At 36.6% G+C, this 26826-nt stretch overlaps 1 protein-coding gene across 6 annotated transcripts in view; it reads right to left on the bottom strand.

Annotated features, from left to right (window-relative positions):
• LRRC49 (leucine rich repeat containing 49) overlaps positions 1 to 26826 on the bottom strand; it is a 36368-nt gene that overhangs the window by 2509 nt on the left and 7033 nt on the right. For 3 of the 6 annotated variants that reach the window (XM_042876168.1, XM_042876167.1, XM_042876166.1), the window contains 8 exons: positions 21155 to 21298; positions 19696 to 19757; positions 15463 to 15610; positions 9107 to 9190; positions 6300 to 6451; positions 4341 to 4578; positions 3064 to 3249; positions 640 to 749 (listed from right to left, as the gene is read on the bottom strand). In XM_042876168.1, coding sequence (XP_042732102.1) covers positions 640 to 749; positions 3064 to 3249; positions 4341 to 4578; positions 6300 to 6451; positions 9107 to 9190; positions 15463 to 15610; positions 19696 to 19757; positions 21155 to 21298 — 1124 coding nt within the window. Of the gene's footprint in view, positions 1 to 639; positions 750 to 3063; positions 3250 to 4340; positions 4579 to 6299; positions 6452 to 9106; positions 9191 to 15462; positions 15611 to 16446; positions 16715 to 19695; positions 19758 to 19842; positions 19940 to 20155; positions 20174 to 21154; positions 21299 to 26826 lie in introns of those variants that run through there. The other 3 variants (XM_042876172.1, XM_042876170.1, XM_042876169.1) reach the window with 3 other exon arrangements.

Below are 26826 nucleotides of genomic sequence, written 5' to 3'. Positions count from 1 at the left end.
CCTCACCAATACCAGCACAATTGGAGAATTAAACAAGCAGGGCATTTGTGTTCATGTGCCTCTCATCTTACTCAGCAGACCTCATACAGCCTCTGTGAAAACATCTGTCTTCATCAATCAGGAAGTGTAATACTGCAGTATGCAAAGAACCTATCTTCCGTAAGATGTTACTTGTGACATTTTTATCTCTTTACCTACAAAGAATTTATCATGAATGACATCGTGGAAAATTAAAACAATACATTCCAGACAAATTCCACTTCAGTTCATCGTGTTTTTTTTTCTATGCACAGTTTCTCTGAAGTGTCAATGCAATATGGTAATTTCATTGTTCTAACTGCCACAATGATATACCATTAAAGTGACAGTACATTCCATTCAGACAAATCTCATTTCAGTTTTAAGGAATTCATGTTCTAACGTACACAGTTATTCAAGGTTCATTAACAGTACCAATATGTATCTTTTACAAAAAAGGAACTCAAGGATGTTCCATAATAGTAACAGAGAAACAAAACAAGCTAAACAAGAAAACTTCATTCGCTCAGAAACAAGTGTTGCAATTTCAGACAGTGACTGTAGTATTTAAAGAACAACACAGCCTCTGCACTCCTTCTTGAATCTTAACAACAAATTTACCTAGATTCTCCAAATGACGAAAGCAAGCGATAACGGGGCAGCTCAGAAGATGCTACATATGCCAGAATGCCAAAGAGCCTTTCTGCCATTACAACATCATCTTGAGTAACCTGTGAGGAAAAACAGAAAGTGAGAGAGAAGTTTCAAAACTGGCACATTCATAATTCATTCCATACATGGATGGAATGGGCTAACTGACATTTATTACGCAAAACACTGCAGATCTGCTCCAGGCATACCTTCAAAACGTAGATTTGATTTCAATAGCACTTTTAATATACCTTAAAAGAGACCAAATTAGATACTTGTGCTTGTTTTATTTCCTATAATTCTGGGAAGTTTAATGTATGCATATAGTACTCTATGCTCTTGAAATGAGGAATTTTATAATGATTTATTAAGTACGTGAATGTCAGACATTAATTCTGTTCCACACTACACATGCTTAAAGAAGGTCTGCTGGAAATACTGGATCGAGTTACACCAAAGGAACCAGAAGACAATGTCATCCACACGTTAAAAGATAAGTTAAAGTCTCTCTGATTTTGGTAGAATCATATCAAAGTTTTCTCATACATACATATTTATATAATACATACATATACATATATACACACACGTACACATATGCACATAAATTAAGAGAAGTGGCTGCATTTCTGAAGCCAAGAGTATACAGTTTGCTCATTATGTATTTCTGCACATGCAATCTACACTGTCCCAATTAATTCAACTAAGATATTCCTAACTTACTTCCAATGGTTAAAAACTTTTCGTGATGATTCTTACACTTCAGTTTACTATAAGGCAGGTAGAATATTTCCATTGTTTGGTTGATTTTTGTTATTTTTGTTTGTCTTAACTAGTAAATTTAGGGCAAAAGAAATGGAGACCATCATTGCCAGAGGACCAAACTATGAACTGATCTGAACTGCCAAAAGTTTGTTGGCACAGCTTCTAGACCCTTGGTTTTCCAAGGAAGGAATCTTTATGACCATTTAAATCTTACCTGCACAACGCAGTACAATGAAACTCTGTCAGCAACTTCTTAACTTCTGGATCAAATTTAACTTCTGTCAAGATTTACATATTTCTGGCAAGCAACCCATTTTTAAATAAACTACGGTTACTTACTTATAGTATTTATCAAATACTTTCACATAACTTTTTTCTTCTGTATTGTGCAAGTGTGTGAATGAAATGAATTTTCAGTCAAAATTCATATTTCTATTTAACATTTATAGACTATACAACATGTCCTTGCGTGGCATATACTGTGACAGCATAATGCAGGGAGAAACTCCCCACAGAAAAACAATACAGGAAATTAGAAACGTAATTTCTAGTTACATTTCTTAATTGAATTAAACACTGTTTTCACGATGTTTACTTTTTGTTCACTTTCATTTAAAATGAAATAAATCTTTAGTGGTCTAAAAGTAAAGGACCTCACTAAACAGTCTATTAACAGAAGCAAGGTCTGAAACAAAGCGTACAGAAGGCAGCGAAGGAAACAAAGGGCACTGTAGCCAGGAAAGATCTGCCAGAGAAAGAAGGGATTTTAATTAATTTATTTATGTTAAGAGAAGCATAAGGACAAGGTCAGAGACACCAGCGCTAAATACACACTATAGTTCATAGAAACTCATGTTCTCCATCTTATGCCAATACATTCTTTGCTCCATTAATCACAAAAGGATTATAACAGTAATACCACATCAATGCAAGTCCATTACACAGCCTTCTTGCCAAGTGCAGTACGTTAGGAAAACAGGCACCAACTCAATAACTGTAGTGCATTTGTTATCCTGTATGCCACACCAGTTGGCATAGAGCATTTTGTCAAGTTTAATAACTTCAAACCTTGACAGCTATTTTAATTAATCTGAGATTCTTATCACTGGGAAATTTTAAATAACATATCTAAAAGAAAAGAATTTGCTTCTTAAACAATAATGATATTGTACATGGCAAACATTAATAAAATAGTCTGTTTGACAGACTGTTCAATCACAGAATTGTTAAGGTTGGGAAAGACCTCTAAGATGATCTATTCCAAACACCCACCTACCACCAATACTGTCCACTTAATACACTTGAAGGAAAGTCAATTTGAGCTATATTATCTAACACTGGAATATATCGTACACGGTAAGCTACGAGGCAGTCTGTCAAATGCACATTTCCACACAAATATCCAGCACTAAGAATTTTGATGCTTTTGAACATACCAGAATCACGGCCAGAATCAAGAGTAACAGACCTCTACCTTTTTAAAAACATATTCCAGAATTATAACAAAAAGGCTTCCCTTCAGGTATTTTCCTGCCTCTCAGGTGCAGGACTACCTACCATTTGCATTTCCAAACATCTGCTAATTTATCAAGTAAGATTACTTGTAAGAAAGAAGCAACAACATCTTACCTCAATTCCATTTATCTTCTGCAGATTAAAATGGTTCAATCTAAAGAGAACATAATATTTCCACAGAGTAAAGTTAACAACTGGATTTCCCTGCGGATCAACTGTTAACTGTTCCATGCGATGCAGCTGGGCTAATGCATTGAACTGCTGCAGCGTCACAAGATTCGTCTCCTTGAACTTCAGGTGCTTAAAAATGAAAACAGTAACAATAAACTGCTCACTTTATTTATAGACTTTAGGGAGAAAAACATCAATGTACAAATTAATTGTGTATATATTCTAAAGATGTCCACATTACATATATAAGTTCCTAAATAAATTATAAACCCCTTAGTAATAGCATTCTCATTTTCATATCACAAAAGGACTGTGAAACTGCTTGAGGAAGGTTTATTTCAATTCTGCCAACAAAGGTAAGATTCACACATAAAAATCAGTACAATGTTTTTAAACATTATTGTACCAGACTAGCACTCAAGTAAGACATTTCTTCGAACTCTGTCTTACACTAATGTTCCCATGAGTGCAGTAAATGCAGCTACACAGCAGCACTACAGAAAGGCAGAGGGGGAAAAACAGATGGCTAAGACTGCTGAGATCTTGCCATGCTCAACAAGTTTATCTCATTGAAACAATTAATTTCCCCACAAATTCATTGCTCAATGGAACCATTAAATAGTATTATATCTACAACTGTAGAAAGCAGCAGCAAGCTAAGTAAGCATATAATCTGAGTGACAAGTTCATTTAAGTATGTCATCATTACTTTATTACTTGCTTAAGAACTGTGGAATTATGGGTCCAAGAAAGTACTGAACTGATTTCTCATTATGTTGTTTTGCTTCAACAGGAACTGAAGAATTGCAAGAGCTGCAATGATTAAACCAGCTACTCCCTTTGAATTTTACCTCTCTTTTCTATCCTACCAGAGAGCTCACAACACAAATGAAGGACTCCTGATACAATTGATCTGTAATACTGTAGAATAACAATACTGTGTTTTCACAGCAGTTCTGCAACTTAAAGACAATTAGGCAGGTCAAGCGAACTATGGGAAATAACTACTAGAATGGGAAGAAAATAACCATCCTGTTAAAGAATCCGAATTGAATTAAAATCCTGTTTTTTCAGAACTGCCAAAACGAACATTAAAGGATGAAACCAACACAATTCAAAAATATATCTATTTTCATAAAACAATTAACAGTGACTGCCAAACTAAACTTCCATTACAGAATAAATATTCTCAAGCTGCTCACATTTTGAGACATTCTTACCACAGAATTAGGAAATTTTATCTTCAGTTTTGTTAGCACTTGCACAATTTCATCATATTCTATGAACACAAAGGAGACTGTGACAACAGTTCCAGCTGTTTGAACACTCCAGTTCCGATCCAAGCACTCCAGTGCTCCAGAACCATACAAGTAAAGAGTGTCTCCTTCCAGTTCCACCAGATGAGACTCAAGGACAGACAAGCCTTGAACTGCACTGTTCAATATTGTATCAAGAGACCTGTGGAGGAAACACAAATTCAGTAATAAAGATTATTTCATAGTAGTAAAATTGTGCTAGTGAATGACAATCATCTCATTCACCAAAACCTGAATTCAAATATGACTGCAATTCTCAGTTTTCATCTATTTTTACCCAGTGTGGTTCAGAAGTGTTACAAGATGGAAAATTCTCCTTCCATCAAGTAACATTAAAAAAGTTCTACTGCTTTGGCAGGAAGGCTCTGTTAGTTTTAGAGTTGGACAACACAAAAAACCATCACTTATATTTAATAACCTGCTTAAGAATTTTACTTCAGAGTGTAAATCAACAGATTTTAGTTACCTAAAAGGAACTTCAACCAACATTCTTATATGAGCTATGACCCCTTCAGATTCTGTTCTCTGTATGAACTGCAGAAGTTTCGACAGGAGTAAGTGTTGTACGATCCATCCCATTAAAATCAGACAGTTAATACTGTCAGATAATTAATCAGACAGTTAAAATCAGACAATACCAGCCAAGAACAAAGCTACTGACATTACTGAACAATCAGTTCCACACTTAAAAGCAGTATCACTACTCAACTAAAACCCTTATGTCACATTGTCTGATTAGGATTCATTATTCTACTTAGAGATGAACTAATCTCATTATTGTTCTTTAATTCTTAAGTAATAAGGATTATTAAGCACATTTTTAAAGTAGCGTGAGCTTCCACACTTGTAATATCAATTTTAAAATTAAACATCCTGCTATTTTCAACTCTCCTCTCTATGCATCTTACTTCCCACACAATATGCAGCTGAGCTGACCTGAAGCACAGAAAGAATTCAAGATGAACACAACCCACAGACCCACAGGCTCAGAAAATTGTGCAACTGTTACTGTTTTGTTCTTTATAACTATCCTAGAATATTTAACGCTTTTGTTTTTCCGCTGTTCAGATCACTCAGCTGATGTTTTCTTGGCAGTATCTATCAAACGTTTAAGATTTCACTTTTGACTGGAAATAGTTACCTGAGAGGCCATTACTCGCCCATGCTGACTTTCACTTGCCATTTTGTTCTTAATTACTTATGTTGAAAACTTCATTACTATATAACTCGTTAATAGACTCTTGTCAACTTTAAGCTATCAGGAGTAAAAATGCAACAGGCAGCTACATGACAAAAGATGGCAGTATTATTTAAGGCTTATTTATTCTAGGACACAGCCATGTCTTCATTGATTTAAAATAACCTAAATTAGTGATAAACATTATTAGCACACTTTCATTTCTTTACCCATTCCTGAAAAAGTTCCAAACATAAATCTCCAATTCAGACAATAGAATGTAATGTGAATTACCTAAGAGCATTATAACAACTGCAAAAAAAACCAATGCTGTTTACTAAAACCTTGGGGTTTTTGAATATTTTTATTTTGAAAATAATTCCTTTCATTTCCCCAATGCAGACTCCAGGATTTGTATTTAACACTTCTTCAAACATTAAGTTCTTCATTTAGCAAAAATCACAAAAATTTACAATATGCTTCTTTAGCCAACTAGTTGCTGTTATGTTACTTACTAAGCATGTATTACTTACAATCAACAGCTAATATTGCTTAACAGTGAAGTAAAACATCTCTTCAGAATAAATTCGGATATATTACATTTGATAACGAAATACAGTGAGATCTCCAAGTTGAGCATAAGAATGTAAGACAAGAATGGGAAGAAGTATTGCTGAACGTAATACCTGCTTTCTTCAGGAAATACATATGCAGCACTGCCATTGATCGGACAAGGCTGGTTATCTTTATCTTGGTTTAAAGAAGCCACAAGATCTATTCGATTCTGCTGTATCTCCCACTGGCGAGCAATATTACAAATTGTTAACCGTTTCTTTTCCTGAAACGAAAGTTGGAATACATTACGACAGTGGAGCATCAACATAATTCCTTGATACAAAATAAATATATTGCTTAATCAAAAAAATTGTCACATTTTTAAATTGAAGAAACAGAAGCACTGGTTTACAAGCACACAATAAATTCAGTGCATCACTCAAGCACTGTTTTGCACAGCCCTGCAGGTTTCACAAAACCGGTGATAATAGAAACAAGAGACTTAATCTAGACAAGCTGTAGAAAATTAAGTTTAAACTAGCTGATCTGGGTAACCACACAAGTCTGTACCTTGAGCTAACGTTCAGACACAACAGGGAAAAATCAACACAAAGCACAACGTTCTGTTATAGTCTTTTTTCAAATGGAAAAATGAACACTAATTTCATTTGCCCACAGAGAAAAGCAGAGTTAACCCAGTTTTATGGTTTGAAATCAACACTGTGATATATTAGCTTTAACCTATACTCTCTTTGTGCTTAAGTTTTGTCTATAAAAGCAACACAGAACTGTTAATCTTATGCTTTTACATAATTAGTTCACATTGAGCAAATTGCAGACATCACTGTAACAAAGTCCACAAAGAGCATTCCTCACAGTGCTCCATGTTGGAGATGTAAGGCATTATACTTCCCAAACGAACACTGTTTTTTGAAAAATTTCACAAGCTGTCACTATACAGCCTAGGTATTTCCTTAAAGTTAGTATTCAGACTGACAAAGCGTATAAACAATTCACAGTAAAACACTTTATAGCACCAGGATAAAGAACTCCACTGTCAAGGCCAAGAAGTATCTGCAAGGAGCAGAGGGAGGCAGCACTGCCAACATCAACTTCTTCAGTGCTGCAGATACAGGAAAGCAGCAGCTACTTGCTATCAAATGAATGCCTATGATTTCCCTTACACAGCATATAGTTTACAAAGGTTTGTAGGAAAGTGACAACAGAATTCCAGAAAATCATTCTCTAAGTATTTTCTTCAAAAGTAACTCTCATTAAAATCTTGTGCTTGGAGATTTTATTTCCCCCACTGGATATTTTATCTACTAGCAAATTTGTTCCATTCAATTCAAACAGAAGCTGGGGGAGGGGAAAGGGGGGACAACACAATACCCAGAGAATCCAAGCTCACAAGAACCCATTTTTACAAAGGAAAAAGATACAAATCATCTCACTGAATCAAGCAGGATACATTGCCATTTGACATTTATTCCACTTAGCTATTTGAAGATGAACAAGAAGTCTCAATTAAGTGACAAAACCTTCAACTTAACGTTGAAATCTAAGTGGTGAGGGCATTATATTTAAACATGTTTTTTCCTCTATGGGAAGTTTTCACTGGCAAGATGCATTGAGAAATCTGTGCCACCAAAGCAAACAATCTCTCAACTACAAGAAAACATTACATCAGTGGTTAAGAACACGCACTACAAATAAACACAAACTTCCTTCCAATTAGCTTGTCAACAGCATAAAACATTATGTATAATTATTATTTCCTAATTTCCCACTTCTTTCTCTTACTGAGACCAGGAATCAAAATGTCAAACTGGAATAGATTTCAGATAAGCCATTATTTCCCAATACAAAGCTCTATTCAAAAAAAATAAACAAAAACCACTACCTAACAATTACTAACAAAAAAATAACCAACAAAATAACCACTAAGACTACTTTGTTGATCTGGCACAGCTCTAGACGCAATTCTTTTCTTCCCCACTCAGTTTATGCTTAAACATCTTCTAATCTGTTGATAACAATGTTTTTATTTTCAGAGTTATGTAAATTTGCTACACTTCTTACAGACTCATGCAACTCACGTAGTCTAATTCCCTTCATAAGGGACAATTTTAGACAACTTCACAGTATGGATACATGATTTCCCCACCTTGTCCTCCCACCCCCCTCCCCACTTGCTACATCAGGAGAGCAATTTGTATAACCATTATTGAACAAAGAAGGTTTTAAGGCACCTCTATTAATAGGAAATGATTTGGGAACAAATTAATGCAACGAAAGGAATGCTGACAGTCTTGTATCCTTGAACTTCAGTTTCCTGCTAGCAGTCAGTCATTTAGTCACCAGCCTGCACAAGTATTCTGGAGTGTGCCCTTGTCTCCCCTGTGGGATCTATCTATTCCATCTCATGTGAACAAGCACTAACCAACCATGTTAGTACAGTACATAAGTGCTCCTCTGAAAAAGACAACTGGAGCCTAGCTGCTGCTCTGCTAACTGCTTAGCTCCCTCTACAAAGAGTAATAACCTCAACAGGAAAGAACAAAGGAAAAACACTCTGTGGCATCAGAGCACTCATGACCATATTCAAGGAACCTGAAATCACCGAAAAGTCCTTCACTCTTGGTTTTACTTTACTTCTTTATTTGGGAAAATGAAGTTTGCTATCTTTTTACATGGAGCACCATCCTCACATATTCAACTGTTTTTTTTGTTTGGTTGGTTGATTTGTGTTTTGGTTATTAGGTAATTTGAATAGCTGAATGAAGAACTTCAACTGAAGGGTAAAGCGTTTAAGCTGTAAAAAATTTTAATAGAGGTATGCTGGATAATTAAGAACTAGATTAAAAATATTAGGTAACATTGTAAATAATTTATGGTAGATTCACCTCATTTTAGTTAGAACAGCCACATTAAATACCTTAAGCAAGCTCTGTTTATGACTTTCACGCTTCCTTTCTTCTTCTTTCCTTGCTGCAACAGATGCCATGCGTCTTTCCTCTTCCTAGAAGACAAAAAAAAGATAACAATTTTACAAAGCTATGAATTACAGTTTCAGAAATGAATTAATATTATGAATAAGTTTCATTATGTTGGCATTTAAATTAAAAACTATGTATTCTAAGAACGAAATATTTTAACAGTAAAACAAAAAATGTTTCTACAAATAAATCAAGAAATACAAAAAAATTATCTACTAGATGGAACTACTGAAGATGAATCTATTCATAATTGTATTTGTTTGGCTCTTCAAAAAAAACATTAAGTATATGATCAGTAAAACACTAACAAACATTTTCAAATAGGACAGTATTTTTTATGATTAGCATGTTTCTTGGTAAGAAGATGCACAGGATGAGTGGACGTTTCTCAATTTATGCCAAAACAATAATTTTATCATTATGTGTGTCTTAGAAAGGTTAGTTATTCCTCATTCAACATCAGAACTTCTGAAGAATATTTTCAAAATTAACTGTACATGTAATACATGAATATTATTTCTTGTCAGTATTACTGCCTGTTTACGTTCAAGAAGAATGTCATTTCCTCCTGAATAATGGAAGTCATATGATTGAAGATATTAAATTCTCCTGGTCCAGGAGATATTTAATTCAATACTGCAATACAACCATATTAGGTTGAATGTTCTCTGTTTACAGAAGTCTAAACATTCTCACAGCACAGTATTTTTAGAACACGCATTTTCCAAGTAACAAAAGAAATGTTCCCTATGAAGTAAAAAGTGTAGAGTTCTTCCAACAAAAATATTTAGTAAGCATACTTAAATTTATTTTCATTTACTTCATATGCCATTTGGGTGTTTCTATTAATGTATCTTCCAAGAACATGAAGTGTTTTGGTTTCCATCAAAATAGAGAGCTCCTGTCCTAGGCTTTTCACTTCCACCTTCCAAAAAGTTATAAGTGAAGAACATCAATAAACAGAGATGAACAGGAAGATACTGATATGACAAAGTTCTGATACAATTCAAACGTACTATGGTTACAGCACTCTAAGAACCCCTAAGCACATGGATCAATGTCCTACTGGAAGACAAACTAGAGAAGTAACTTGACACTTGACATCATTAACACGTGCTTAAGAAAATAATTCCCATTTATTATAACAATATATAAATAAACAAACTGGTAAGCACACCTGGTATGTGAACCTACCTGCACACTAGCCCCGAAGACTAATGACACATCACACATTTTGACATCAGTCTGTATGGCCACTGAACTTCAGGACTGTCCTATGACTTCAGCCTAACATGCATACATTAACAAGAGGCCTACCTTAATTCAAATTAAGGAAAGGGGCTTTGGGTAAAGTACACTTTCCTTACTCAGCCTCAGGCAACAACCTGCCTAGAACACAAATTGAAAACCCTAATTTATTATTTCATTTCTATTTATTTTACACTCTTCCACCCTAGAAGGCCTCTAGCTTTCTGAAGGATAGTTCTGTTGGCAGACTCATCTGCTCCTGGACTTTTCAGTTCTTCCTAAATAGGGGATTACTATAAAGTTCAATTAAAAGGGGATTAAAATTTGATTTTTAGCTTTCAGTTTTCTTGATTCTGATCTCATCTTTTCTAACAACTTCTGAACACATCGAACACATTAAGTAACTTTAAGTATGTTTAGAACTCTGAAATGAAAGTTGTTCTTTTTCTCCTCCAACGTTTGATTATATAACATGCAGTAAGAAGAAAAATGTAAACCAGTTTTCCCACCAAGGGACTGGGAGCAGGAATCATCCATCCTATTTGGCAGGAAGCTGCAGGCCGGTCACCATATGCTCAGCTTCAAACTACCTAAGTCACTGTTACCTTTAGCACAGGAGAAGGTGAAAGCTGAACAACAAAGTGACACTAATCTGTAAAAAATGTGCCTTACGATTTCACCTTCTGTCAGAACGAGTTCAGGTTAAGGCAAACATCCACAAACTTTCCTAATGCAATTCTTGCAGCTTCCACAAATGTCCCTTACCACCCTATCTTCTACTCCAAAGCCACCACTTAATTCAGCATCAAATCCACATTTTATGACACCATCTGCCAGCCATGAAGGTCTGCCACCCACATTCAAGTCTGTCCAGTACTTTCCCAAGTCTTATTCTTTGTAGTGAGATGAACTAATGCAAATGCTGTTCAGATTTTTTTCTTTATCAAAAGTTTATCATAATTTGAGACATTTAAAAAGCACTACATCTTTTGTATAGTTGTACAAAAGAAGTGAGCTCAAAGAAATAAAACAACAACAAATAACACAGAAAAAAACACAAACCAACCTCCCCAAACAACTAGTTCTTTCTCAGTATTTGAAAAGGTAGAATGATGGAGAAAACATCTGAATGAAGTTCAAAGGCCAAATCCACTTTTTATACAAGTCGAGTCTATACATGTTTCTTGATTAATCTTACAGAACACATGCAATCAATCTTGAAGAAAAAACACACTGAAGAACAAACAAAACTCAGGCAGCTATAAAACAAAGCCTTTAATAAGCCTGCTACAATTCAGTTTCATTATCACCCACTCTTCCCTTTTAGCTCCACATCTTTGGAAATTCTTTCCTTCTCCACTTCCCTTTGTTTCCCCTCATTATTCAGCTGCTTTCATCCATAACTTTGTGTCTTTTTGATAGTTGCCAGATGAACTAAAGCTATTTTAAATCCTATCTTCTCCATCTTCTCTTTTTATGTGTTCAAAATAAATTGTTAGGCTAACAATAATGAATCTTTAAGTAGTTAACGAGCTGCTGACAGCTGTCATCCTCCAAAACTTGCCAAGTATCCTTTTGCACTCTTTCCTAAATTCTAATTCCAGACTGTCAGGACCCACTACTGATAAAGGATTTCCTAAGGATTTTCTAAGGTACACCTTAGAAAAACTTAAAAGCCTGCTGAAGGGCTCAGACAAGCATGCTGGATATCTGTGGAAGAAGTCAAGGTTCCTACAGCAGTAGCCTGCCAGGAAAGAAAGTGTCATCACACTAAGAAGCCTGTTAATCCTATGACCACAGAAGAAACCAAATCTCTAAGCTCCATGCTGGGGGGGGGATGTTCTTCTAGAAGGTGAAGGTGCCAGATCATTACAGAGTTGGATGTTCTTTTTTCCAGCGCAATCACCTCCATTTATTAGTTCTCCACTTACTAAATGGCTAGGGAGTCATCTTCAAGCACCCACCCAGCACAAGTCTTGCTTTCTGCAATCCATAAGCCATTAATGAGATTTTGAGGACACAGATTTACGTTTTCAGCATGAAGTTGCAGCAGTGACAGAATGCCAAAAAAATAAAACATATTAAAACTATTACCCTGCAACGCAATTGCCTGCAGCTTGGTCATGGCGATAGCTCCCCCTGCCGCCCATCAGCTCTACCCTAACAATGACACTGACTCGGGCCAAACTTCTCATTACCAGCCAGCATCCATTCAAGGGATAACTCACAGCAAATGCTGTCAAGGATCCTGAACACAGTACACTTGAAATGCACATGTTCTTCTTCACTGCTGCACTATTACTACTCACACAAGTTCGTTCCACTGAGACTTGCAGAAGGCAGACTATTGTGTTGCTGTTATTACATCTTCCACACAGCAAAAGATTCCCATAAGTTGGTACTTTAGATGCACAATATGAAGTGGATAGGTTTCTCAAGCTGGGATTTATCTTCTAGTGTAGACAACAAATAAATGTATACATACATACATATATACATATATACACACGCACACATACACACTTTTTTTTTCAGATATGCAAAGCCCTGACTCGTCAGTGGAGCTTAGCTACCTGTGCAATGATTTCTTCGGTCAGTGCCTCACTGGTTTAAGAGCTTAAAATTTGTTTCAAAACTGCTTAGTAATGAGATAGCTCAAGCAAACACCAATTTCCTCATGGGAAAATGATTCATAAATTGTAATATGACAGAATTCCCTGAATTGAAGAAATTCTCCAATTTAAGAAATACTAGATTAGCTGCAATTCCAGAGTATCTGATACTTGCAGCAGCTGTGTTTCCCAACAGTCTCCCAAGGCTGTTGCCCCCAGAATTCTTCCTCAGATGTCCACTTTTAGCAGAGGATTCTATGGAAAATGCCTGGCACTAAAGAGAATGTTCTCTTAAAAGCCAGCTTCAAAGCCTCCTAACAAGCTTTGGAAAACATCATTTATGTTTTATTCTCTCTTAGAATTATTTTCTTGCCCCAGTGAAGCCAGCAAGCAAAAGGAAAGATAAAAGAATAAGAATTGTGTAATTCCCATTTGTCGAGTAGAAGAACTTCTGAAACAGTTAGGGAAGAATACTTTGACAGAACACCCAGCTCTCAGTTCTGTGCAAGACAAAGCAACATTTAAGTCCAAAACAGTCTGGATGCACTTCAGGCAAATGAATGAAAGATCCTACGAATGTATTACCTTAGGTATACTAACCAAGTGAGAAAAACCATGCACCCAATACTGCATGCCCACTACCCACCAGCTTCCATTTAATGTAGTGCATAGCAACAGCATGCTGCATTACTAGGCAGAATAACTGGGTTCAGCATTGTCAGTAGCCTAATTTAATCACCAACCTCATGCTACTTGTTATTTTTCTTTAAAAATAGTAAAAACAGAAAGATTCCTAAGTCCTATGATTATCTGGGCAACACAGTTTTTATTGGAAAAAGCTTACAACACCATCTATATTGATAAAAGATTTAAAAACATTTTCTTCAGGCTCAAAAACCAGAAGGCAAATAAAAAGGATGCAAACCACACTTTTTTTACAAGTAGTTTTATGAGCAGCACAACTGCTGAAGCCTGGTTTTCTATGGCTTTTTTGTCTTCTGGGTTGATCCTCTTATGTTTAACAAGGTGTGAACTCAGATTAAGTTTTTCCCAAGGTTGTGCATTTCTAATAGCCTTTTCCCACATGGATCCTATAGAGTCTACAAAGGGATTAGAGCTTTTCCTACAGGTTTGCCATCACCGACTTCTACAGGATCTGTCTCTTCTCAAGTAGGAGAAGAAGAAAAAAGGCATTTTCTTTATTTGACTCATGTTTCTGAAATAATACTGAGAAAGCATTCTTTTGAAAAGCAAAGCAATTAGCTAATATACAGCATAAAAAAGAAACCTACTTAACGAATTCCTGGGGGGGAAGTAGTAGTTTAGATACTGTTGGTGAAACTCAAATGTCCAAAGCAGTTCATTTTTAGAATTCATGTTTTCCACGTACTTGTTTTACCTTACATCATAATCAGCTCTATTTCATATTTGCAGTGTATTGGCTACAGATCAAGTGGATATATGGTAAAACAATAGCCACATTTTTTAATGCAGCCGTACAAAGCAAATGAGCATTTAAAATAAGGCATATGTATCAGCACCTGGTCAGAAAAGGTAATGCCAATACCACTTATAAACTCATTTGGGTTGGAAAAGACCAGCAAGATCATCACGTCCAACCATCCACCTGACATCCCAAGGTCAGCGAATTAAATCATGTCCCTTAGTGCCACTGTCTTGCTGTTGGGTTTATGTTATAAAAAGGTTGTGGTTGCATTTCTCTTCTAAGCAGACAAAGAAGAATTAGCATGAGTATTCTTACACTAGGAAAGAAAAATGGATGTCTTAATGGTGAGCCTCCTGCAGTGTTTGCCCTTCATCCTCTACCTCACTGTGTATTTTCAAGAAGTCTGAAGGAACCTAGATGTTTTCATGTCCTCTCTTTCTTTATCGAGGTTAGTTGAACTTTATCAGTTGATTCAAAAATGAAAGGGGAGAGAAGGTTAGGCATGGAAAGGAGAAAAGCAGGTACATGTGATCACCAGGTTTCCTTGGAATGGCAGACAAAGTAGAATTTTTCAATGAAAGAATATAGGTAATGCCAGTTTCAGTGTAAACAGAATACTGTTTTCATTGGAAGGAATATTTTTCAGGTATACATCAAACCAGTAAAGATGACACAGAGTTCTAACAAAATGCTTTGCAGTTTCTCATGTTACTTGGCAATTGGTCACACAGTATCTACTAATGACAAGTTTAAATGTTTATTTTAAACATGTTATAAATGAAATAAAGAAGCAGACCCTCACATAATACTGCACAAAATGAAAAAAGTTTTAAATATCAGAATGTCTATGGACCATTCAATTAAATTGAACAGTGAATTAGTGAAACCACTAAGTTACTATTTTTTCCCTATATATACACACAAAGCCCTACATTTCACTCCCAAATTTAAGAAACTAGTAAATTTGATGAAAACATAAATTTCTTACTGTGATTCTCTTCATATCTAGCTGTCGGAGCTGCATCATATGATGGAGAACAGTGTGTTTGTACCATGTCTCCTGAGCTATTGGATTGCCATCAAGGGTGATATCTGACAAAGATGAGGAATCAGCAAGGCACAGAATATCCTCAAAACTGTAACCAAAAAAGTTTAAAGTTTTAATGCCACAGAATATGAATAATTAAGAGATGGAAGATTTTATTTCTTAAGGATAGAATCAATGTTTACCTTTACTCAAAAAGAAAAAAAGCACCAGTAAAATAAGATGCCTATGAAAGGTAACACATATATTAGCCATTAAAACCAGCATGAAGACAACACAAAATGCAAGAAAAAAAGACAAGTACAAAAACCCCCAAGAATGATCCCGGGTGTCTGCAACGTCATTAAACGCTGAAAGAAAAGCTGTGAAAGCATCATATCTTTAAAATATTGTTCAGAGTTCTACCGAACTCGACAGTCCACAGACACCAGCAAGTTGGCTTTTTAAGGCACTAGACAGTTTCCTGGCAAAAATAACTGGCCTATGTAAAATGTATTTAGACACGTACAGCCGCTATCTTGTTCCTTTTACTAAAGATGAAAGGTGCAAAGAGAGCAGCTGACCCAAACAAACAGTGTTCCTAAGCAGAAAATTACTTAAATTTGAAAAGAAAGTTGGAAGTCTGTTATTGTTTTTTAAACCTTCCACTCAAAAACCTGCTGTGCTTTGAATTTCTCAGCACATCACAACATTCATTCAACAGCTAAGGCGTGCCTGCTTCATCATGCTTTTAACTCCCTTAATTAGCAGCTTGATTTTAGTGCAAAACAGTCGTGCAAAAGATCTACCTTTTTATATATTTGCAAGCACACATAACAAAACTAGAGCTTCAGGAATTCAACTTCAAAAACTTGATATGCTATACTTATTGCACTGGAAGCCCAATCCAAAAGCATATGAAGTTTTAAAGCCAAGTGAGTTACTCACTTTACTACTGAACATCTGCCTGCTTCCCAGCATGCAGACAGTGTGAAGTGGTGACCACTCTGTGGGAATGAGAGGCTGCTGGCAGTGCTCTCTCCAGCCTCTGTTCACAGTGAAGGAGTCTGTGACCTCCTCAAGTAACACAAAACAACTGTGGATGATGCCATGTCAGACCAACTTGGTCAACCATCTCCCTGAGTGGAATGTCTGCTCCTTTTCCCAAAAGTCCTCCTCCTCAAGTCCCATCCAACCAGCACTTCTGTTTCCTTCTTTCTTCCCAGATGAATTTATCTCTGCTAAAATAGCAGTTTCAGTGCCACCAAAAATAAAAAAAGAAAAGTGAATTTGGGCTAACTTACCAAAAAATATTTCCTCACAATGTTTTCAGATTCACCAAGTTATCAGTTTGAGTGTGCACAAAAGTTACGAGCACTACATTCAATTCTTCCCTGTCAGAGCTGATACAAATCCACTTTTTCTGCCTTATATAAGAACGTGGCTCAGACTAAGCAGCACAGTATTCTGGAGGTGTATGCTCAATCTCCCCCCAATGTATGCATTCATATTTATACATCTAGTAGGTGAAAACAGGACAAAGCAGCACTGGTCTTCTAATAGAGCCTGCTTACTGGGGAAGACAGCTGCTCCTTCCCTGTATGTTTCCATCAGTAATGCATCGATGATCAAGCACATTCTGCAAAGAGCTCTGGAGAAGGCAGACTTGCTACCCCACACACCTGCTATAGTCTAGCAGAACACCTAAAGATGGAATTGCACATTCAAAGAACATTCAAAATAGAAAACCCGGTTTTTCCATGTTCCTAATCACTACGCTACTGATGAAAACAGATGTTACCATAGCCAGCCTTTCATTCTTGTTGTATTGCTTTCATTCAAATATTTAAGAATGTATTTATAATGTTTTCATTCAACATTCCTCATTTCACTGAGGAAAGTAATTTTTTCCCTGCTTTGGTTAGGTTAAGAACATCCCTTCCCTCAGGTTTCCAACTCAGTAATCAATCGAAGAAAAACAATTATAAGCTCTTTGAGCTGGGAACCTGTTTTCCCATCTGGCCATATAACATACTTCACTAAATTTAAGAACCAACCTGGCACTGACCTGGAGAACACTTTAATGGTGAAAATACATATTTTGTTCCTACAATTAAAGAATGGTTTCCACCTGGAGGTTCTCCACACATTGGATAAATCAATTAGAATATCTGTGTAACTGATTGTCTACACCAAGAATCAGTTGTATAAGCACAGCTGTTCCTAGAAAATACAATTTTAGAATTACCATATGGCACCTAATAAGCCCAGGTAAATAAGAGAAAAAATACTCAAGCATTTAGAAGGGTTGTAGTAAGGTTCAGAGGCAGCACAGCAATTCACTGCTATTATGGTTGCATTTACTTCCAATCAATTTAACAGTATTAATTCAAGTACTATATACACAGATGGGTCATTAATATAATCTTATATTTAACCCTTTTTCCTGTGGGGAGATATATCTACTACATATTTAAAAATGAAGAATTGAAGAGGTTTTTTAGCTTCCAGAACTGCTGAATCCAATGGAATGTCTTTTCTACAAGAAAAAAAACACCCACAAACAAAAGCTACAAGCAATATATATATTTATGTATGTAGGTCTAGATATAAGTATTTTGTTAAGACTGTTAAAGAGTTAACCAGATTCATTCAATTCACATAGCTGCCCACAAACATAGATAGATATTACAGTAGTCTGTCTGACAGTAAGATTTTATTTTTATATCTAATGTAACTAAAAGTTAAACCTAAATAGATATTTGCACAACTATTTGAATTATCTCCAGCTTTCATGAAAGCCAACACTAGATTTATCAACAGTTCAGCTGAAACCCCAATGAATAAGTGAGAAAGTATTAATAAGTAAGCTACCAATTACGTGCAGCTCAAGAAATGTAGTCAAAGAATGCACACAAACAGCAACGTAGGAAAGCTGTGTGAGATGTACCAAGTACATAAAGCATACAGAAATTCCACTGACTGCAGTGATGCTCCCTCGTGGCACAGGAGCCAGCTACTGCAGTCCCCTCATTGTTCTTGCCAGGCTAAGACATTTTTCAGAAAACAGAAACAAAAGGCACGTTCCAAGGCCAGAAATTATATAAGCAAAGCAAAATGCTAACTCTTTATTATGTCAAGCTAAAAAAAAAACAACCAAAAACCGAAACAAGGGGGTCGGTTAAGGGAAGAACATACTAACTGTTCCTGCAAGCTCATCTCTAATTCTGTTTAAATACTTAAACCCCAAGAGTATTTAGGGATATCCACTGCATTGGTACCTTAAAAGCCTAAAGAACACATACAAGTAGGTTGGGACTGTCTACAGAAAACATAATGCAGGTCAAATTGAAATATTCAAGTAGCTCTTATAATAAAAGCTCATATTAAGTATAACATTCTACAGAGAAAATGGGTACCACAAGAATAGCATGCTATTTTCAGTAATTAGAACATGAGGCATCTTTCCCTGTCTAAAATTAAATTATTTGCTTCTAAGCAGCAAAGAAGGCTGGTAATGATTAAAGGGTAAAAGTAAGCACATACCTGACTGGAGATAAAATCAAAACAAGTGTGCCTGTACTGCTATCATTGCTTATTTTAATATTGGCACCAGTACAAAAACACATAAATACAAAATATGTTGTAGACTAACTTTTCTTTATACCAAAATGCACTTAGTTACTTGAAACAATAGACTCTGCTTTGAAAGTCCAGTGATTCTGTTTCTGCCCTCTGATTTGAAATAGAAAGCACCAGGAATATACCCTTCAAACCTGATTCACATATGAACAAGAAAAATAAAAGCATGATCTTACCTAATCCTCATGAACAGAATCTGACTCAGCAGTTTATATAACTCTATAAACACAGTGATGTTTCTTTACCAGATATGTACTTTAAAAGTAAAACAATATAATTACAGAACTACTTCTAATTTTCAGCATCATCAGAAAGAAAATGGTCATATTTAAGTTCAAAATCTAAGTTTTGAAGGAGGATCCCCACTCAAATGCAGATGGTTAAAATAAGTTTAAATATGTTTAAAGTAGAAAATGCACAATGGCTTAATTGTACTCATACATAGGAAAAATAAAAACCACAACCTGCATTCATTGAGTTTAAATTTTAATGAAATACAGCTCCAAGAGGATGCTTCAAATTACTTATAGGAAACCGAGTATTAATTCCCCTTACCTAGATATATTGTTGAAGCTGAGGAACAGACGCTGGAGACAGGGCAAAGTATCCACATCTTTCTAGAAGGAAAGATAAAGGCATAAATTCAGTAGCTGAAGGATAACATCTTTTGAACCTTTCTACTTTGCCTGGTGCAATACTTGCATTTCTATATACTATAAACTTGCTGCAACATTGATTTCTGTCGAACGTGCAGATCCATTTCTCCCTAATGCAGACTGCAAGGGAGTGTTTCAGTGCAGATATCTACTCTGCAGAACAAGCTGCATCACTTGCAAAGCAAATGATATTAAAGGAAAGAGGATGAGGCTGCTGCTGGTTCCTGAACAAGCTTTTGGGAAAGAAGCCAAGGTGCTGTCTCAGCATTTAAGCAGCAGGATAAATACGGTGTTTAAAAAAAAAGACTATGCAGCAATAAGGTTGTTGAAGTGCAATGCTGCAGTGCAATCAGCACTACCTCGCAGCAGTAGCTGCTCTAAACAAGAATAATCTGAAGGACTCTGTCACCTTTACAATTTTATAAAAAGGAACATGTTTTCAGAATGAGTAATCATGAATTCAGTGTATAATAGAACTTTGTAGAAAACCTTAAAATAGCTCAAAATTTTGCTAAGAGAAAACACATCAAGCACGACTGAAGTTTATTTATGTAATAAAAATCCATAATGGCCAGACAGCACAGTTTGCAGTGATTCATTTACCACTCAGACTGTAGACCAAAAACCATCAGTTAACTGTGTGTCTCCTTATCCTACAAAGGAACATACTCCAGCCTGTGATCAGTGGACATCAAACCATTACCCACAGCACACTGAAGTGGCACAGAGCTCATCACCTTGATTCCAGCTACAAATCAAGTCTTCAGCTCTCCCTCCCCCCACCTGATCTGATACATTGCTATATATCATTCCATCCAATTAAAAGGAAAGCAAAAAAACAAAAGAGAGGGAAAAAAAAAAAAAAGCCCACAAACCACCACCAAAACTAGAATTAAATCATCTATATTTTAAATTATACACCAAATAAATTACATTCTTAAATAGAACATCATCTTCTGAAGCACTGCTTAGCTGAGCTACAGAAATTACAATCTGTTTCAAGAAACAAACCTGTATGGAAGAAGAGTCCTTGAATTTGTATGTTAGAACCAAAAAAGGTCAGAATATTTTTGTCCAGGAGAACCATCAAGATCTACCAAGACTTATCACCACAACTGATCGCATTTGCACAAAACTTCAGCAAAAACCAAACTGTTATTTCCTCCAAGTTGTAAAATCAAGCATTGCAAGAAAATACCACAAGCAGAAGAGTATGGGATAATCTAAGCTTTGACAAACTTGAAATGCTGATATACTTTCAATAAGTAATAGCAATAATGTAATCCTGGAAGAAAGGAAGGAAAGAATGAAGGAAAGGTGAGAGGGGGAGGAAGAGAGAAAGATGGTTTGTTTCTTACTATAGCAGAGACTTGATTATGACGAAGGTTGAGCTCCGTGAGTGAATCCAGTCCGTTGAGATTTTCTACAATGGACAGAAGGTTTCTGGCAAGGTTTAACACTCTCAGTTCACTCAAATGGTTGATGTTTTCTATTTTAGAGATCTATGAGAGAGGTATAAACACACACACCGTGTTTTATCTAAATACACGTAGTTTATACTTTTTTTTTTTTAAATTCATACAGATTAGAAAAGCAACTTAATAGCATGCTTATGTATGTAACTAACCACAAATAGTTGAACATCAGCTACTGTCTGCTGGAAATTGAGTACTAGTATTCACATCAGTAACACCTTCCTAGTCAGGCAGCAAGATCAGTCAGCACTCCCTTCTTACCATCTGAAGTTAGGTTATTTCAGCTGCATTGTTTTAAGGCAGCAATCTTTAAGACATGCAGTTGAGACACCACTGTTAGGATCATACAATGCCAAAACGGGGAGATCATGTGCACAGCTGATCCTTAATTTAAGGCACTCAAGACACACATCTGAATCTGGTAGCACTTTTACTGCAAGACTTACATGGCATTGTACCTCCATATTATCACAAATCTGTACTAATTCTGCTCCACGACTTAAAAAGCCAGCAGCAGCCACACAGCTATGCACAAGCTCTACAGGCAGGCTTTCCAGCAGGTCATGAGGACAAGAACATGCTGCGAGTCAGGAGCAAGTAGCTCCTGGACAACAATCCTCTGGAGAAGAACAAAGTTATCCTCGCACTGGGACTTGTAAGGCAGTTTTGCAAGCAAATAGTTGTTGGACTTGGGGAAATTATTCAAAAAAAATCAGAAAATAGCAGCATCACTCATTTGGATACATGGCACACTTGCTCAAAAGCCCCCAGCAATTCCTTGCCAACTCACAGCTACCTGTGATCAGAAAATGGAAGGTTCAAACATGACTAAACTATGGAGAGCAGTTAGTTGCTCTACATCTATATGTTTAAAATAAGGCATTAGGAATTAAGACACGTGATATTGAAAGAATAATAATAATCAAGAGAATAACAAAAGCTACTGCCTCTTAAGTTTAACTGTTACTTCTGGAGATGCAATATCTTTTTAAAAGATATTAATTATTGCTCTTCTGACATAATCTGGCTTTTTTTATTTCCTGCTGTCCATATTTCTCAGTGATGTACTCCATGACCCCTATCCAGGTACTCATTTCTCAGAATGGTCTGAAAACTGTTCTCCAGAACTTACCCAGACATTTATGTAGGATTAGCATACAGTAAAGTATCACAGAGATGATAAACAGCTGCCATTGCACACAGGGACACTTGCATCACATTCTTACTCTAACCCATGTTCTACAGCAGAAAGAAAGCAGTCCTGTGGAAAAGACTGGCTTTCCACACCACATCGCTGTGCATCCAACACTTGGTAGCTTCAAGGACTTTACAACTATGACAAATTCCCTTTCCATACCAACGATGGCCTGTTCTACCTGCAGGACCTCTGGAGCCCCCTGCAACACCCATACCCAGCCATGCTGCCCCTCCTCAAAACTGCCAACAGCAATTAGATGGAAGTGAGCAACATAGAGACTGGTGTCATACAGCTCCCCAGTGATACCAAGCTTTCTGCTCACATAGATCAGTACAAATGTGGCTGTGCCAATTTCCAGAAACTGCAACTCCTAGAATGGGAGAAGATGCAAGGCAGCTGGCACTGAACAGTCTGAGAGCACAATGTCATGGATAACAGTCACACAAACAAACCACATGTACATAGGCATCTAACTGTATGATATGACCTGAATATACTGCTGTAAAAAGTACTGTGGCAACTTTTCCCCATAAAAAGTACAGAAAAGTAGATAGCAAGAACAGCAACTAAATGACATTGAGTCCCTTTTTGATTCAACTGCTAATTAAACAAATAGGCTCTGTTTATGCGTATGACATGGCAGAAAAAAAGAGAACAGGACACAAAATATTAAAGCTAAGGAACAGAGACACCACTGTCTGTAACAATATATTTAGACTGAAATATTTGTACAAGCACAGCCAAGAGCAGATGGTGAGCATGAAGAGCACAGACCCCTGCAGATGTCTGTGGAGCCAGGATTACAGCATGTTACAATGCAGAATATCAATCCTGGCATTTTATTGCTATCTCTAGGACTATGATTTCATCAACAGTTACAGAGATGCTGTCTGTTGCTTTGCTCAGCTCTGAGACTTGACTCTACTGGCCTTTCTCTATTCTCAGTCACACACGCATCCATAAGTCCATCAGTTTTTGTTATGCCCTGTGCAGTAGCTAACAAGCAGTACCAACTCTTTTTAGAAGATCACAATATTTCTTTCCGCAAAAAAAGAACTGCTACATATATTTTAAAGACAATTTTCTATTAAATACATTTGAATTAGGACTACCTTTAGACATTATTAGGATATATAAGATGTACTATTAGACATTCTAGGCACTTTTTAGATACAGATTTCTTTTGAAAAATCTAAAGAGGGGTGGGGAGAGAGGAGTTAACTTCCACTCCTCACTTCCATGCCCCTTCCCCCCTGCTTAACCTGCATCCTCAAGGTTTAGGCCAGCAAAGTACAAGGCCTGCTCCAAAAGTAACGCCTCCTATTTTGTTCTGTTGGCCCACCATGTCGAAGGCAGACGTTGGCATATGGCAGTAGAAGCTGAACTTTCCCACCTGTATTCCATTATATGTTCTTGCCTTGCGATGGATGGCAGCAGAGGGGCAGTCTGACAGAATGACATCTGACATGGAAGTGTATGTCAAGCAGAGGTGGGACTGAATTCCTCCACGAGGAAAAAATGCACTCACTGATGTTAACTGATGCTTCCTGAAGGTTCATGGAGACCAAGCAGCGGATGGGAGCACAGTGAGTGCTGCTGCATTTCAGCAGCACTGACAGTAGGTCACCTCCACAGGCACAGATATTTACAAGCACAGCGTGCTGGCTCTAATTCATTTGCAAAAATGCACAGCTAATGGTGATGCCTATGTTGAAAAAGTGTGCTTTGTAACTAAGAATTTTCTTTACCAGATGGTGTTATTCTGCTCTTTGTATCAGTTGCAGTTTTCATAGAAATGAATAGGAGGCCCTATTTGCCAAGCAACATACAGAACTCACAAAATTTAAAACGACAAAAAAAAGACTTTTTAAAAAGTATTTAGAGAAATAAATTTCATTCTAAATACAGTTAGCCAAGTTCTGCCTTCATTAGAACCTTGTGAAATTCAATCAAGCTACTTCACTGAAGACAGAATAAAGTTCATGTCAACTCTAACCTAAAATAAAACTGAAAGAAAGGTTTTAAAAGGCATTTATACAGAACATACAACATTTATGCGGTTTATCTTGACAGAAAAGATGGTCATCAAGCACCATTCTTTCCAAAGACCATGCAGATTGAGTTTGAAAGTACAGTATTTAAAAAGCAAATGTTTGTTTAAAAATCAAATAGAAATTGCAGTGTGTTAAGTATAAACTGCACACAATGGCACACAGAGTCCCTGAATCACAAAGCTCATGGTGTTCACATCAGTGTGATAGCTGTCGTACAGCTGCAGATTCTACATAGAAATTAAAGCAGATGGCATGAAGTTGCTGTGTCTGCTTACAAGTTTTTACTGTGCAGTCTTAAGAGCCTTGCGAAATCATGAAGGAAAACAAGCAAAGAAAATGACATGGCAGAGGAAGTGGCATTTTGTCCCCTTTGTGAAGGGGCATTACATGAGGTATTACACTGCTTTTTATTTTTTATTTTTTAAGAACCTTATTTTGGACCTTTATTATAGGAAAGCATTTTCTGCATTTAAAGTCTTGAAAGGTTCAGCATTAAACACTGTAGAATACTACATTTCAGGGCCTTAAAGCACATCCAGTTCCCATTGAATTTCTCGCTTGGCAGCAGCAAAGTCTCTAAGATCAGATCGAACCATATTAGCCAAAATATTCTGCACCCAAATAAATCAAAGTATTTTCCAAGAAATTTTCCTCTGTTTCTCCTCACCTCCAGTCTCTTGAAAACATTACAGTCTTAGAAGTTTCACAATCTGCATTCCATCTATGGGACTGACTTATACCCAAAAAATGAAGGAAAGAGAGACTAAGAATAAATCAGGAATGCAGCTTTGCTCTTAACTGTTACTACTCCATCAACAAGAAGAAACTGTGTCTACCTAGACTTCAGTACTATTAAAAAAAAAAATTGATCATCTACGTTATGCCTCAAAAAATTAACCAAAAATACTCTTAAAGAAAGAAACCAGCAAAACAAAACACTGAAATGCTGTGAACAACCTTTACTTCCAGACAGTTTCAGAACAGACGAACAGAAGCAATCAGAGCACACTGCCAAGGAAACACCCCAAAAATCAACAGACTCTTGCTGTCTAGTGCCATCAAATGTATGGGATTTATATACATCAAAACCACAGAAACACTTTTATCCTAATCCCAAACACTGAGTGCCTTTCAGTGAGTGCAGTAATAGGATGTTGATACAGTGCTCTGCAGCTTAATCCCACAGCACTTTCCACTCATTCAACAGGGAGGCTTTTTGTGGCTTTACCAGGGACATTTTAGCCATGTATTTGTAACTCCTCTTTACTTTTTTTGCAGTTATTATTATTATTATATATTTTTAATATCAGCTGAGCTCCAAAGGATCTCTGGAGATCCTCTGGTCCAGCCCCTGCCTACAGCCTGCTCAGCCCCATGTGCTGCCAGCTTCTCCTCTTCAACACACCTGTGGCTCTTTGCTAGAGCCACTCTATCTTCCTCCTCTCCCTCCAAGCTATGAGAAAAGATGCCAGCAGTGATCCACTGTAGAAGTGTCATCAGATCTACCTGGAATGAAAACCATTCTGACCAAGGAGAACTGCTAAACATAACTGGTTTTGATTGTAAAACTGACCATACTTACAATAGATTTACTTTTTACCCTCCTGTGAGAACTGGGCAGAGCGTAACACCACAAGCCATCCAAGGAAACAGACGTATAAATGCCTAGTTAATATAATGCAAATCATACTTTCTATTATTTTCATATAGACAGTAAGCAAGACAGACTTTTTGCACTGTTGGTTCTCATTACTCTCAACTGAATCCAAGAAAAAAAATCTTGTATGTTGGAGGGAGAACACCGTGTCAACAGAACACTGATCTGAGTCCGTTGTTTTGAGCTATGCGTTAACACTTCACTTTTGATTCTACTGATCTACTGTAGAAGTTGCTATGTTCTGGAATACATCTTTCCATGTTCTCAAATCCAATTCTGTAGATTAAGTGGGTTCTTCAGAAATCTGATATGGAGAAGTGTAAGAAGCACCCAAAATCTCAATGAAATAACAAGAGAGACCACCTACTCATTAATAAACAAGCAAACAACAACCAGACTTAAAACCAAGGCACTACTACTGTACAGTGTTACGAAAAATCAGCTTTACGTATTCAGTATACCTTCAAAAATAACTAATAAATCTGTATGGCAGAGTGGTGTCTGAAATTATGAGTTCCTCAACTAGAGGAGAAAAGAGTATTGTTATCAAAACTTGCCTAACTACAAGCTAGAAAGGAACAGAAAATAATTCATTAATGGAAGCCTTCATTTGGTCTGTTGCTGAAGCCTTCATTTGGTCTGTTGC

Source organism: Lagopus leucura, unplaced genomic scaffold, assembly GCF_019238085.1.
Source record: "Lagopus leucura isolate 7727_CA_CO unplaced genomic scaffold, USGS_WTPT01 Super-Scaffold_100015, whole genome shotgun sequence".
Classification (NCBI taxonomy): Eukaryota; Metazoa; Chordata; class Aves; order Galliformes; family Phasianidae; genus Lagopus; species Lagopus leucura.
Note: the sequence above shows the minus strand (reverse complement) of the source record. Positions and strands in the feature narration are given on the sequence as shown.